This window comes from Sorex fumeus, unplaced genomic scaffold (assembly GCF_029834395.1).
Source record: "Sorex fumeus unplaced genomic scaffold, SorFum_2.1 ptg000125l, whole genome shotgun sequence".
NCBI classification, from domain to species: Eukaryota; Metazoa; Chordata; class Mammalia; order Eulipotyphla; family Soricidae; genus Sorex; species Sorex fumeus.
The window spans coordinates 5,055,786-5,071,629 of NW_026606182.1; the positions used below are offsets into that span (position 1 = coordinate 5,055,786).

The 15,844-nt window shown below is 50.8% G+C and overlaps 1 protein-coding gene across 2 annotated transcripts in view; it reads left to right on the plus strand.

The window, feature by feature from the left end:
* XRCC6 (X-ray repair cross complementing 6) overlaps nucleotides 1–15,844 on the plus strand; it is a 48,668-nt gene that overhangs the window by 24,030 nt on the left and 8,794 nt on the right. For both annotated transcript variants that reach the window (XM_056137554.1, XM_056137553.1), the window contains exons 2-7: nucleotides 853–946; nucleotides 5,439–5,551; nucleotides 7,267–7,405; nucleotides 8,643–8,897; nucleotides 11,463–11,646; nucleotides 13,720–13,906. In XM_056137554.1, coding sequence (XP_055993529.1) covers nucleotides 868–946; nucleotides 5,439–5,551; nucleotides 7,267–7,405; nucleotides 8,643–8,897; nucleotides 11,463–11,646; nucleotides 13,720–13,906 — 957 coding nt within the window. In that variant the 5' untranslated portion in view covers nucleotides 853–867. The remainder of the gene's footprint in view (nucleotides 1–852; nucleotides 947–5,438; nucleotides 5,552–7,266; nucleotides 7,406–8,642; nucleotides 8,898–11,462; nucleotides 11,647–13,719; nucleotides 13,907–15,844) is intronic.

The window sequence follows — 15,844 nt, forward strand, 5'->3', positions numbered from 1 at the left end:
GTAAGGTGGACGAGGAGGGGTAGCGGGGCGGCTTTTGGTCCCCGTTCCTCGCTCCTGAGGGAGGTGACGCCCGGCTGTGGGAGGCCCGTCCGTGTTTGAAACTGCCCCAGCTGAGGCGGTCGGGGAAGATTTCGGGCAGAGAACCAGCGGGGCTAACGTTAGGTCCGCGGCGCGTCTCAGTGTGCTGCGCCCCGCGGGTCCCCGGGATATTCTGAGGGGCCCCCAGGTGAAAATCACGTCAGGGGGCGGGCACCTCAGGAGACGAGGCTGGCTACTCGGACATGCGCCCGCAGGGTGGAGACAAGCCTGGAAGGGGAAGAGGCTGAGGAGAGGACCGGGCTTGAGAGGACAGAATGCCTTGAAGTGGGGGTCCCTCCCGAGGTGGTCACTTTCCCTCAGGGTGGTTGCACAGACTCGTGTCTGCAGTTGCTCCGCCCCAGGCTACCGCTGTCCCTATATTTTATTTAGTTTTTGGCTTTTTTAGGTCACACCTAGTGATGCTCAGGGGTTACTCCTGGCTTTGCACTCAGGAGTTACTTGGGGGGCGGGGGAGAACCATCTGGGATGCCGGGAATCGAACCCAGGTTGGCCGTTTGAAAGGCAAACACCCAACCCGCGGTTGTGTTGCTCCAACCCACCCTCCCTCGCCCGCTGCCCCTTGTGAGTCTGAAGGGGAGAGCGAAGGCGAGGCAGCTGCTAGGATGGCCCGTGTGTGCCAGAACCCTGAAGGCGGCGTCTGCCGCTCTCACCCAGGACCTGATTCCTCAGGGCCGCGCCCAGGGGAGCCCAGGAGAGGGTCGTTTCTAGGTTTAAGTCAGCGCGTGATTGACCTGAGCGCTTCCTCTCGCCTAGTGAACCTTCGCCGACATGTCCGGGTGGGAGTCTTATTACAAAAACGAGGGCGAGGAAGAGGAAGAGGAGCAAGAGGAGAGCAATGAGCTTGGTGGTAAGGGGCTGTGAAACCCGTCTCTGTGTGGAAGTGGTGTCCCCCCTGGCCCTGCCTGCTGTCCCTGGCTGTGCCCTCGAACCCCAAAGGCAGCCTTCTCTCCTCAGTATCAGACCCTCTTCTCTTTGCAGACCGGTCCTACGATCTTTAGTCAGACTCTGGTCTAGTCAGCTGGAAACTTAGGTAGGGCACGGTAGGTGGAGTTTCTGGGGGTTTTTTTTTTTTTTTTTTTTTTTGCTTTTTGGGTCACACCTGGCGATGCACAGGGGTTACTCCTGGCTCCGCACTCATGCACTCAGAAATCACCCCTGGCGGTGCTCAGGGGACCTTATGGGATGCTGGGAATCGAACCTGGGTTGGCCGCATGCAAGGCAAACGCCCTCTCTGCTGTGCTGTTGCTCTAGCCCCTAGGTGGATTTTCTGAACATGGATGTCCTTTGTCAACTTTGGGGGCTCAGATTAGACGCCTTCCTCACCCAGGAAGTAGGTTTGGCGCCTCCTCGGACAGAGCCCACTATGAGAAAACCTGCCCCGCACAATAGCTACAGCAACTATATAGAATGAACATTAGCAGCAGTTCCAAGAGTGTCTCCTCACTGTTGTCCCAGACTGGGTCATTTATGTGCAGGCAACACAGCAGCCTACACACAGTACCAAAAGAAATAAGGCGGTATGGGTCATCTAGTTCTGGTCCATTTAAATCTTGGCTAGAAGACCCCTGACTCGGGCCCCTGACCATTGGGCTATCTTCCCAGCTCTTACTCTGATTCTTACCCCACCTCTCTCCCACTGATTTTTTTTCTTTCTTCTGGGAAGAGTATGGTGCCAGGATCAAACAGAGGTTCCTCCCTGCCATGTGTATGTTCCTGTCCTTTGAGCCTTCTCCCTGGCTCTGAATTGAATTTGTTTTGTTTTGGTCTTTTTTTTTTTTTTGGTCATGTCAAGTCATGTTCACAAACTATTCCTGACTCTGTGCTTCGGAGTGAACACTGACAGTGCTTGGGGACCTTATCTGGTGCTGGGGGTTCCAAGAACGGCATTGCTGCATAGCTTGTGCCCCTAACTTATACCAGTCTTATAAAAAGAAATTAATTTGGGGCCAGAACAACGGTACAGTGGGTAGAGCATTTACCTGGTATGCAGCTGACTCAAGTTCAACCCACACATCCTGTATACTGTCCCTGGCTGTGCCGTGAACCCCAAAGACATCCTTCTCTCCTCAGTTTCAGACCCTCTTCTCTTTGCAGACCTGTCCTCAGATCTTTAGTCAGGCTCTGGTCTAGTCAGCTGGAAACTTAGGTAGGGCACGGGTATAGTCCTTCAAGTTTGCTCTGAGTAATCCTTGAATGCATAGCCAGGAGTGACCCTTAGAGCACCACCAGGTGTGTCCCAAAAACCAAACAGAACTTTTTTTTATTGTATTTTTCCCACTGGGGGGTCATCTCCAGTAGAGCTTGTGGGCTTCCAGGCCTACCACTACCCAGTGGTGCTTGAAGGAATTTTGCAGTACCAAGACTCGAACCTGGTACCTTACTGGGAAGTATATGTGTGCCAGGCATATATTTCTTACTTTGAGCTATCTCCTAGATCCTGGATACCTTTTTATGAAAAACAGCAAACTGGAGATTGAGTCTAGGGGTTAAGGCGCTTGCCTTGCATGCTGCCAACCAAGGTTTGATCCCTGGCACTGCATACGGTTCCCTGAGCACAGAGCCATGAGTAGCCTCTGAGGATCACCAGCTCTAACACACCTTCCCCCCAGAACACACCACTAACCATATAATTATGCCAAAAAGAGGAAGATCGTTAACAGTAAAAGAATGCATCCTTAAAACCAGTTTGAACCTCAGTATTTCACAGTCCCTCTCAACACAGCCAGGCAGAGCCCTGGTGGTCCCCAAGTACCTTCTGGTGAGACACTGGTGTTCCTCAGGACCTTGAACCAGTCAGGCTCATATACTGAATAAGGTATTGATGGGAGTGGGCCGTGTGCCTCAGCACTAATTGGAGGTTGGCCGTGTGCCTCAGCACTAATTGGAGGTTCCCCAAAAGAAAATGTGTCCAGTAAAATATAGGTAAAAAGCTTTACATAGAACATCATGGTGATTCTGGGTCGGAGCTATAGTACAGCAGGTAGGGCATCTGTTTTGCATGTGACTGACCTGGGTTCTATTCCAGCATGTGGCTCCCCAAGCACCGCCAGGAGTAACCCCTGAGCACTGCCAAAAAGACAAAAAAAAAAAAATCATGCTGATTTTTTTTGTTGTTGTTGTTTTCGGTCACACTTTCGGAGAGCCCGGCAAGCTGCTGAGAGTATTCGATATGCCAAACACAGTAACAACAAAGTCTCCAATGGAGACGTTACTGGGCCCGCTCGAGCAAATCGACGATCAATGGGAGGGCCTTTACCTTTTACCTTTCGGTCACACTCAGCAGTTCTCAGGGGTTACTCCTGATTTTACACTCAGGACTTACTCCTGGCGGTGCTTGGGCGACCATATGTGTTGCCTGAGATTGAACTTGGGTCAGTCAAATACAAAGTAAGCGTCCTCCCACTGTGCTATCGCTCCGGCCCCCAACATGCTGATTCTTCAGTAAATTATGTGAGACAGAGGATGGAGTGGGGCTGAGGTATGGCTCGGTGGCAGGCTCTGGGCTCGGTCCCTAGCTCTGCTAAAACAATCCAGATGGGTTATCTATAGACTACAAACATTCAAAAGCTTTTTTTTCCCCCTTTCAGTTTTAGGGCTACAACCAGTGATGTACTTGGGTTACTCCTGGCTCTGCACTCAGGGATCACTCCTGAGTGTGCTCAGGGGACCATAAAAGATGTGAGAAATTGAACCCGGGTCTGCTGTGTGCAAGGCAAGTGCCTTACCTGCTGTAGCTCTCTGGCCCCTTAAGTTTTTTTCGATTAAAAAATTATTATTATTTTGGCTTTTGGGCCACTCCTGGTGATGCTCCTGGTTCTGCACTCAGGAATTACTCTTGGCGGTGCTCAGGGACCATATTGGATGCCAGGGATTAAAACTGGATCAGCCATGTGCAAGGCAAAGCGCTCTGTCTACTGTATTATCTTTCCAGCCCAACTCTTTTTTTTTTCTAAGTTAAAACTAATGTGTAGGAATGTTTGCTGCATGATATGACTGTAAAGAAATGTAAGTGAAGAGTGATTTTCTGAAGACTGCATAGTGGAGAGGCTGAGAGTTGCAATTTTCATTTCATCATCCTGTTAATCGTCGATTGGCTCGAGCAGGCCCCAGTAACGTCTCTTTCATCCTAGCCCTGAGATTATATTCAGGGCTCTTTAGGAGAATGAGACCCATCATTGTTACTGGTATTTGGCATATTTGGTAGGCCACGGGGAGTTTGCCAGACGCTGCCCTGTGGGCAGGCTACATTCGACAGCCTGCAAGTTTGTCCAAAGTAGGAATGAGATAATAAGATGTCGCGCGGCCGCAAATGCGGCCGCGCGGTTCCGGGATCTGGATTTTATAGTCTCTGAGTCTTGGCCGCTGATGGGATTACACGGCGCCAGGGGGCCAGGTGGTGGGTGTGACCCCCGCCTACTGGAATTTGGAGGATCTGGGTGGAAGATGCTCGACTCCAATTCGAGTAGGCTTGGAGGTCTCGGCCCCGGAACCCGCGTGGCTTTGTCCCTCTGCCAGTACCTTCAGGTGTGCGGAGAGTGGTCTCAGCATGGTGGTGGCTGGTCCTGGAGGTCTCCGGCTGCCGTAGCCCTGGCCGGGGCGGGGAGGAAAGCTCAACCCGCTCCCCTCCAAGGGACTCCGGGAAGGAACACCGATTCGCGGGGGCAGAGACTGCACTGCTCTCGTCCGGGATCTGGATTTTATAGTCTCTGAGTCTTGGCCGCTGATGGGATTACACGGCGCCAGGGGGCCAGGTGGTGGGTGTGACCCCCGCCTACTGGAATTTGGAGGATCTGGGTGGAAGATGCTCGACTCCAATTCGAGTAGGCTTGGAGGTCTCGGCCCCGGAACCCGCGTGGCTTTGTCCCTCTGCCAGTACCTTCAGGTGTGCGGAGAGTGGTCTCAGCATGGTGGTGGCTGGTCCTGGAGGTCTCCGGCTGCCGTAGCCCTGGCCGGGGCGGGGAGGAAAGCTCAACCCGCTCCCCTCCAAGGGACTCCGGGAAGGAACACCGATTCGCGGGGGCAGAGACTGCACTGCTCTCGTCTCTCTCTCTCTCTCTCTCTCTCTCTCTCTCTCTCTCCGGACGAGAGTTGCAAGTAGAGGAGATAAGAGGGACCCTTCTGGGGTGACTAGCAAGATTCAATGTGAGGTGTGGTTTCAAGGGTATTTACCTTCTCATAGTTGATTAAATTCTGTTTTTACCCTATGAACTCTTCTCTATTTGTTCTGTATGACTGGTAAAGACGAATACAAACAAATATGAACCATAAGCATAAATTGGTTTTATATGAATGGTAGACATCAATATGACTTTTTTTCCTTCCATTTCTTCCCCCTGTAGGTGAATATAAGTATTCAGGAAGGGATAGTTTGATTTTTTTGGTTGATGCTTCGAGGGCCATGTTTGACTCTCAGGGTGAAGATGGATTGACTCCTTTTGATATGAGTATCCAGGTGAGACTGCTTTTTATTTAACTGAATGAAAGTATTCAGGCTGGAGCACATGAAAGCATGTGGGAAGCTGAAATTCAATCCCTGGCACAGCATGCACCCTGCCCCCAACCCAACCCAAGCACAGAGCCAGGTGTTTTTGACAAACAAAAACAACAAAACAAATGTGTGTGTGTGTGTGTTTGTGTGTGTGTATGTGTTCCCATCCTAGGATATGTACCTGTACTTGTAGCTGGAAAAGTGTAGCAGTGTTGTGGCTGGAGAGATAGCACAGCGGGTAGGGCATTTGCCTTGCACGTGGCTGACCTGAGTTCGATTCCCAGCATCCCATATGGTCCCCTGAGCACCGCCAGGAGTAACCCCTGTGCATCGCCAAGTGTGACCCAAAAAGCAAAAAAAAAAAAAAAAAAGTGTAGCAGTGTTGGAGTACAGATGTGCAGTCTGGATTTGAACTTAAATTGGACTCCTTGCAGAGATGGTGTCTCAAGGAAGAAAGAGAGTACCTGCAGTTAAGTTAGGAAGTGAGGCCTCTTGTCAGTGATAGTTGGAAGTTAGAGAAATACTATTATAGGGCTGGCATGACAGTGCAGACATTAAGGCACTTGCCTTGCATACAGCTGATCTTAGTTCATCCCCTGCCCCACATATGGTCTCCTGAGCACTACCCCAAAATCAAGAAAACAAACTGCCCAGCTTTATTTCCTTTGTTCTTAGAGGACCCCTCCCAAGCGGTGTTCAGGGGCTGTGTGCCATTCTTGGTGATGTAGTTCAGCGACGCAGCCCTGATGTCCACGGTGTAGGCTGGCTGTGCTCACCTTAGATGCTCCTGGTGGTGTGCAAGGGTCATACAGTTGTGAGGATCGAGGTTGGGGCCTCCTGCAAGGCCCGGCCTGTGCTCTGGCCATCTTCCTGGCCCAGACCGCCCAATTATAAAATGGGCACAGAAGTTGAATAAATTTTTCTCTAAAGATACATGGCCAATAAGCGCATGAGAAGAGGCACAATATCTTTAATGTTTAGAGAGATAAAATGAAGAATCACAACCAGGTGCCTTGTTCTTTTTCCCTTTTTTTCCCCTTTCCTTTTTCTTTTTTTTCCTACCTTATTCTGTTTTCTTTTCTTTTTCTTTCTAGGTTTTGGGCTAGACCAGGGCCAGGCTCGGCACCTTTTCCTTGCTCTGTGTTCAGGCGTGACTTTTTGTGGCGCTTGGGGGACTATATATGGTACTGAGGATTGACCTGGTGTCAGCTATGCACAAGGCCAGCACCTTTACCCCTGTACCAGGACTATCTGTCTGACCCCTTTTTTAATTCTCTCCTTGTGGTTAAATGGGAACTGGGCATCAGGCAGGTAGGGTTCATCCAAGGGGAGGACATATGGCTGACCAGGTTTGATCCTGGGCACTGCATCGGTCCCCTGAGCATAAAGCCAGGAGTCAGACCTGAGCATTGCTGGGGTATGGCTCGAGTATCTGCCTCCCTCCAAGCAGTGGGTAATTGTTGGTGAGGATGTAGAGAGATTGGAGCCATAGTTGGTGTGAGTGTGAAATGGATCAGGAACATGTTGGCAGTATCTCATACTTAAGCAAGCAGAGGCCCCAGAAGCAAGCCTGAGCCCATGAGTTTGGCCCTAGTACCACCACATGTGACTAGCTCTGTCCCAGTGGCCCTGCGTCTGGGACTCCCGACTCCATGACAGTGTGAGCCTGTGTGTTCTAGTGCATCCAGAGCGTGTACACCAGTAAGATCATCAGCAGTGACCGGGACCTCCTGGCGGTGGTGTTCTATGGCACAGAGAAGGACAAAAATTCTGTGGATTTCAAGCATATTTATGTCTTACAAGAGTTGGACAGTCCAGGTCAGTAGCTTCTTAAGTTACACTTTTTGGGGGGGGGGGGGGGGGCGGCGTTTGCCTTGCACGCACTCAACATGGCCTACCCGAGTTCGATTCCTCCGCCCCTCTCGGAGAGCCTGGCAAGCTACCGAGAGTATCTCGCAAGCTACCCGTGATGTATTTAATATGCCAAACACAGTAACAACAAGTCTCACGATGAAGATGTTACTGGGCCCGCTCGAACAAATCGATGAACAACGGGAGGACCGTGATTACCGTGACCGTGATTTTTTTTTCTTTTTGGGTCACACCCCCACTGTACTATTGTTCCAGCTCCCCTCCTTCCCCCACCCCCCCACTTTCTCTTACGTGAACGAAGAGGGGTGTAGAGGGGCTTAAGAGAGACCATAGTGGGTCACGTGCTTGCCTTTCATGTGACCGACCAGAGTTCATTCCCTAACAGTCCATAAGGTCCCCTGATGATGCCTGAGCTTAGACCGAGGAGGGATCCCTGAGTGCAGATCCCAGAGTAAGCCCTGAGCACTGCTGGGTGGGGCCCAGATGAAAGGGGGTGTGTCAGCCATCCCGGCTTTGGCGTCTGGGCACACTGCAGAGACGCAATGGCCACTTCCCAGACCCAGATACCTCCTCTCAGCAGAAAGCCACACATGGGGAAGTTCTCTTTCCACTACTGTGATATATATTTTTTTGATAAGAGTTGGAGGTGGGGGTGCAGTTTGGGCCCCAGCTGGCGGTGTTTGGGAGCTGTCCCTGGCTCACTACTTGCAGGTCACTCCTGGCAGTGCTCAGGGAACTGTGGGTGCAGGAATGGACCCCGGATTCTGTGTGGCAGGGCCTGTCGCGGTCTCTCCCTCTGTCACTGCACAGTTGTCTGTCGGGAGCAGAGCACGGCCTGTGTACAGATGTGCCAAAGCAGGCCCAGGGGCTTGGTCAGAGTGGGCTCAGAGCTCAGACTCGTGGAAACGCAGTACCTGGGCGGTGCTGACTGCAGTGTGCTCTCGGGCTGTGGCTCAGTGGTTGAGTGCCTGCCTCGCCTGCGTGAGGCCCTGGTTTCGATCCTGATCACTTCGGTTTTTAAAAGTAAAATGAGGCAAGTCTGTGTGTGCTCCCACACGTGGGGGGTCTCACCGGGGCTAGGGAGCCCTGGGGGAAGCAGGGATCCTGGCCCTGTGGTAGCCTTGGGAAGCGGCTGCTGGCAGTGCCCCGACATTCCGCCCCTTCACCCTCTGTCTCTCATTAGGTGCTAAGAGAGTGCTGGAGCTGGACCAGTTCAAGGGGCCACAGGGGAAAGAACAGTTCCAGAACCTGCTTGGCCATGGGGCCGAGTACTCCCTAAGTGAGGTGCTGTGGGTCTGCGCCAACCTCTTCAGCAGCGTTCAGGTCAAGATGAGCCACAAGCGGATCATGCTGTTCACCAATGAGGACGATCCCCACCGCAGCGACAGCGCCAAAGCCAGCCGAGCCAGGACCAAGGCCGGGGACCTCCGGGACACTGGTGCGTGTTGCTCCCCTTCCCCTTGTCAGTTGGCCCTTGCTGTGTCTTTATCGCTGATTTCAAATGTTTGCTTTTCTCCACTCCGAGTGAGATGAGAGGTAAAGGGGGCTGGGGGAGAAAGTTTGGCATTCCCACCGGAAGCAGCCTTCCTCCTCGCTGTCCAGAGGACTCGCCACTGGGCTGACTTTGCTTTTTATTATTTATTTATTATTTATTATTCTTGGGCTGGAGCCATAGCGCAGCGGGTATGGCGTTTGCCTTGCAAACGTCTAACATGGCCGACCCGAGTTCGATTCCTCCGCCCCTCTCGGAGAGCCCGGCAAGCTACCGAGAGTATCTCGCCCGCACGGCAAAGCCTGGCAAGCTACCTGTGACGTATTCGATATGCCAAACACAGTAACAACAAAGTCTCCAATAGAGATGTTACTGGGCCCGCTCGAGCAAATCGGTGAACAATGGGAGGACCGTGACCGATATATATTATTTATTATTCTTGGGCTGGAACAATAGCGCAGCGGGTAGGGCGTTTGCCTTGCAAGTATCCAACATGGCCGACCCGAGTTCGATTCCTCCGCCCCTCTCGGAGAGCCCCGCAAGCTACCGAGAGTATCTCGCCCGCACGACAAAGCCTGGCAAGCTACCCGTGACACACTCGATATGCCAAACACAGTAACAAGTCTCACAATGTTACTGGGCCCGCTTGAGCAAAATCGATGAACAACGGGAGGACAGTGACAGTGACATTTATTTATTTATTTTGGGCCACACCTGGCTGTGCTCAGGGATTACTCCTGGTGGGGCTTGGGAGACCATATGAAATGTTGGAGATTAAATCCGGGTTGGCCACTTGCAAGGCAAATGCCTTACCCATTCTACTACCACATGGGCCCCCTAGACTTTGCTTTTTAAAAGTACTTTTCTGGGCCAGAGCAATAGTACAGCAGGCAGGATATTTGCTTTGCACGTGGCCAACCTGAGTTCAGTTCCTGCCATTTCATATAGTCCACCAAGCACTGCCAGGAGTGGTTCCTGAGTGCAGAGCCAGGAGTAACCCCTGAGCACCAGCAAGTGTAACCCAAAAAGCAAAAAAAAAAAAAAAAAGGTAAAAAGGTTCATTTCTTTTTTGGCCGGGGGAGGTTTGGGCCACATCCAACTGTGCTCGGGGCTTACTCCTGGCTCTGTGCTCAGGAATCTCTCTTGGCAGTGCCTAAGGCACCACATGTGGTGCCAGGTATTAAACTTGAGTTAGCCGTGTGCAAGGCCTTATCTATTTGTTATATTTTCTTTATGGTCCTGAGATTAATTTACTATTTTCTTTTTAAAAATCTAACTGGACTTTTTGAAATTGGGCTGGAGCAGTAGTATAGCCAGTTGCGTCCCTGCCTTGCATGTGGCTGACCTGGCTTCAATACCTGGCACCCGTGTAGTTCCCCGAGCATTCTAGGAATGACCTCTTGAGTGCAGAGCCAAGAGTTACCCCTAAGCACTGCCAGGTGTGGCCGCAAACCAAACAAAAATCTTAAATTGTTTTCATTAGTGTTTCCCTCTTTGACCTAGTTCCAAGTGAACCTTGTTTAGTTTTGCTTTGGGGGCTACACCCTGTGATCCTCAGAGGTTGTTCCAGGTACTAGGCTTGGGGATTGCTGCTGGTGTGTTCAGGGGACTATGATCAGGGCTTGAACTCTGATCTCCCACATGCAAAGCATGCTTTCAGCCTATTAAGCTCTTGTCTTAGCCCTGGGGACTGTTGAAACATGTATGCGAGGGACAGGAATGTGGCTTAGGGGTAGAGCTCATGATTTGCATGTGTGAAGTGTGGGTTTGATCCCTGGCACCACCAAGAAATAGAAATAAAATTACAAAAATAAAAGCACGCTTGAGCTGAGCTGAGTAAGGAACCTCCCTCACTTTCCTTCGATTAAGCCCACCTGCTTTTCCCCCAGCAGCCTCTGTGGTATTGCCTGCAGCCCCAGGAGCCTTGGAGAACACTTCCAGAGGTCATTTATGCTGTCCCCAGTCTCAGGCTCCAGACAGGGTCCACATTGGGCATCACCATCTCCATTGGCACCTAGCGGCGGCACAAGAAGCATGTGGGGGTCAGAGACAGGCTGGGTTAAGGTGCTGACTTGTGTGTCGCTGGCCCAGGTTGCATCTTGCATCTTGACACTGCCTGGAGTGATCCCTGAGCACAGAGTGAGGAGGCAGCCCTGAGCATTGCTGGGTACAGCCCCAAATCAAAACCCAAAAACCAAAGAAGCGTGTGAGTGAGGCCCTGCCCAGGCCATGTTCGAGGTTGTCGTGTGCCGCATCTGCACACGTACAGGAAGTGGGGCTCAGTCAAATCAGCTTGATGAGTCTGAAAAAGTCGTGGCCCAAGAGACTCCTCCTAGATGGCTGCAGGGCCACATACATCCTGATATCCTGGTCGTGGCCGCTGGGCAAATGCGCCCCTAAGCATCTTGGAGCTGCCCTTCCCGAGTCTCCCCTGGAACCCCTGCTTCCTGTGCCCTTAAGTCTCACCTGCTAAAACTGTCAATTCCCCCTTGCTTTTGTATATCTGCCCAGGAATCTTCCTTGACCTGATGCATCTGAAGAAAGATGGGGGCTTTGACATATCATTGTTCTACAGAGATATCATCAGCATCGCAGAGGATGAGGACCTTGGGGTGCACTTTGAGGAATCGAGCAAGCTTGAAGACCTGCTGAGGAAGGTTCGTGCCAAGGAGACCCGGAAGCGTGTGCTCTGCAGGTGAGCACTCTGAGCCCAGAGCCAGGAGTAAGCCCTGAGCACTACCAGGTGTGCACTGCCCCCTGAATCCCCTAAACAAAATAGCAAAAAGAGCAAGAGCTCGGTAAACTCTTATTATTATTGCGGTTCGGTTCTATCATTCTGAGTTTGTACATGCTGGGTGACGCTAATCGGAGCCAGATTGTCAGATAACACTTGGTGCTTTAATAGAATCTTAAGGGTGATTTTTTTTTGTTTGTTTTTCATTTATTCTGCCAGTGCTTCTTTTTTGTTTGGGGGACACTTAGCAATGCTCAAGCGTTATTCCTAGCTCTGCACTCAGGAATTACTCCTGATGGTCTTGAGGGACCATATGGGATGCTAGGGATCGGACCTGGATTGGCGGCATGCAAAGCTAACTCTCTGTACTATCACTCAGGCCTCCAGTGCTTTTTTTTGGGGGGGGGGGGCTTTTTGGGTCACACCTGGTGATGCACAGGGGTTACTCCTGGCTCTGCACTCAGGAATTACCCCTGGCAAGTGCTCAGGGAATCATATGGGTTGCTGGGAATTGAACCCGGGTTGGCTGTGTACAAGGCAAACACCCTACCTGCTGTACTATTGTTCCATCCCCCACCAGTGCTTTTTTTTTTTTTGGTGGGGGTTACACCCAGCGATGCACAGAGGTTACTCCTGGCTCTGCACTCAGGAATCACCCCTGGCGGTGCTCAGGGGACCATATGGGATGCTGGGAGTTGAACCCAGGTTGGTCACATGCAAGGCAAACGCCCTACCCGCACCAGCCCCAGTTCTTGTTTTTAAAGAGCATTGGTCTTCCAATTTGCTTTATTTTATTTTTGCTGGGGATTAAATCCATGTTTCCTGAAAACACATGCACTTTACCACTGACACTGAACCATATGCCAGCACACCCCCACACTGACATTTATGGGCTGTAACAATTTTTAAATACTTTCAAAGACTATTTGTTTATTGGTTTTTAGGCCACAAATGATTTTGGTCATGGGCTAGTCCTGGCTCAGTACTTGGAGCTCACTCCCAGCTTAGGATATGTTTGGTGCTGGGGGGTCCGACCTCAACCTTCCATACGCCAAGCCCACTGAGCTTTCTCTCTGGCCCTGCTAGAACAGTGAACAAGAGGAAGCCATCAGGTAGTTCATATAGTGGTGCCCAGCCATTACAGACACTAAGACACAGTAACAACAAAGTCTCCAATGGAGACGTTACTGGGCCCGCTCGAGCAAATCGACGATCAACGGGAGGGCCTTTGCCTTTACCTTTACCTTTAATCTGTAGCCACATCAAAAATTTCTGCTTTGATATTAAGGCATATTTGGGGCATCTCCAGGAACTAAATCCTGCATTAGAATTCTACCTCAAACCAGTGTTTTCTTTCCATCATGTGACCCGATAATACCTTTACTCAGCTATCATTTATTTAAACTTTACTATTTTCGTGTTTGGTTTTAGTGTACTCTGGTGTGTGTGTGTGTGTGTGTGTGTGTGTGTGTGTGTGTGTGTTTGGGCCATGTGTGATAGTGTTCTGGGACTGCTCCTGGCTCAGTTCTTGTGCTCTGCTCAGAGCTTGGGGGGACTGTGCAGTACAGGGGATCCGCCTGGGGCTCCTGCGTGCGCAGTATAGCTTCCTGGCCTAAGTGTGTATCACAAATTTTAAGTAGTTGATCTATTCTGAAATGAATTTAAGACTTGGAAAAATTTTGCTTTAAGAACATTTTTGTTTGTTTTGGTGCCATGCTCAGCAGTGTTCAGGGATTAATCCTGACTCTGTATTCAAAGTCACTTGTAGAGGTGCTTGGGGGGACCATATGTGGTTCTAGGAACTGAGCTGGGATAGCCGCATGTAAGGCAAGTGCCTTTCCCCTATACTCTCTCCAGCTCTCACATTTTTTTGTTTTGAGGCCACACCCAGCAGTGCTCACGGGTCACTCCTGGAGGAGTTCAGGGGACCATATGGGGTGCTGGGTATCGAACTCAGATCGGCTAATCAAGGTCAGCATCTTCCCTGCCTGTACTATCTCTTTAGCCCCTGTACATGTCTATTTTCTCTTTTAGGTTGAAGTTTAAACTCAACAAAGATCTAGCATTCACAGTTGGCATTTATAATATGGTCCAGAAAGCTTACAAGCCAGCTCCCGTCAAGCTCTACCGAGAAACAAATGAGCTTGTGAAAACCAAAACGCGGACATTTAATGTGAACACGGGAAGTTTGCTTCTGCCTAGTGATACCAAGCGCTCTCAGGTAAGGCTGCCTTGGCTCTCGATTGTGTCTCTTTGGGGAGTGCGCTGGGAGGAGATCCGGGCAGCCTAACTCTGGTCTGAGGTGCTGTTCACTTCTGAAGCGGGGAGCACAGATGGCTGCTATTGGGGATTATGGTACATGGACCAGTGATGATCAGGAGCCAGACAGATGCTCAGGAGCGGAGAGATATGCCCAGGATCAGAGAGAGATGCCCAGGAGCAGATTGTGATGCCCAGGAGCTGAGAGCGAGATACCCAGGTGTTGGGGGAGAGATGCCCAGAAGCAGAGAGAGATGCTCAGGAGCAGAGCGTGTGATGCCTGGGAACATAGAGAGTGATGCCCAGGAGCAGAGTGATGCCCAGGAACCAGAGAATAGCTGGTGCTTGAAAACTTGAGGTTTTGATCCTTGGAGGTGCTGTTTAACTGTAATTCCTTTCTCCTGCAAGGTCAGGGGCTGGGCACTGACCAAATTTGGCCATCCCAGTGCACAGAGGCCAGTCTTGGCTCTTTGCTCAGAAGTGATCCCCAGTGGTGCTCGGGGGTGTATATGATGCTGTTGACTTGGGCTGAGGTCGGCTGAATGCACGGCTAGTGCCTAACTTCACACTCCTCAGGGCCCACTCCTGTCTTCCTGGCTCTGAGTTCAGGGGTCACTCCTGGTGGTGCTAGTGACTGAATGCTGGTTTGGTTATGCACCTTAACCCCGGTGCTCTCTCTTGCCTCTAGAGCAGGTTGCTTAATCTCAAAGATGGTCTTTAAATGCAGAACGTTTTTGAAGGGTGTGGTGATGAACACACTGGCAGTGCTCAGGGGGGACCATGCTGTGTGGGAATTGAGCCCAGGCCTCCTGCATGCGAAGCCTGTGCTCTAGTCGATTGAACTCTCACCACTCCCATGCTGAACACTTCCTTTTTTGTTGTTGCTGTTTTATTATTATTTAAAAGCTTTTTTTAACATAAAAAAAGATTTTATTTGGAAGATGTTGGGAAGGAGGAAGAGAAAGAGTAACACACTCAAGAGAGAACGTGGGCTTCTCTCTCGAATGTATGTAGGGGCTCCCTCCATCTTTGGTGGAGGGAGCCCCTACATATATCCCAGCATTAGATATGGAAGCATGAAAGGACACATCTCAAGAGGGGAGATGAGGGCAACACGTGTGCTCGGCCACATGGGCACAAGCAGCACCTGGGCTTGGGCAGCAAATGCACCTTTATTGTTTTAGGGCCACATTCAGCAGTAGTCAAGGCTTACGCCTAGCTCTGCGCTCAGGGATCACCCCTAGAGGGGCTCAGGGAACCACATGTCGTGCCGGGGATCGAACTGGGCTCTGCCGCCTACAAGGCAAACACCCTACCCGCTATCCTATGCTCTAGCCCTGAGAACATTTTCTTCCCTCATTTTCTCACTGTGGTTCAGTCTGTAGAAGGGTTTGATATCTAAAATTAAATTCAAGTGAGTCATCCCTCCTTTAATTATGTGAAACGTGGGAGAGATTTTGTATAATTTCAGGACTTAGATCAGTTACATGCCAATTAAATATTGTTTTGATTCAACCCATGAGATTTTTTTTTTGGCAATGTTAGGGATGCAACCCAGGGCCTGACAATGTGTGAGGGAAGCGCTCCCCTACCAAGCCACCCCCGGCCCCACGAGATATTTCTTGGAGCTCACAGTTGAAGGCAGAGTGTTTGCACTCAACTTTCTGAAGGAGATAATAGTTTTTTTTTCTTAGCAGAGGGTGGTTGGGGTTTATGAGCCTTACCACTCCTGGCTCTCTGCCCAGTGGGGCTTGGGAGGACCCCATGTGGTATTGGGGATGAAGCCTGGGTCAGCCATGTGTAAGGGAAGCTCCCTACCCACTGTGCTGTCTCTCTGGCCCCCAAATTTAAATATTTTAAATTGGTTTTGTTTTTTATTTTTGGGCCCCACCTTTCCCTA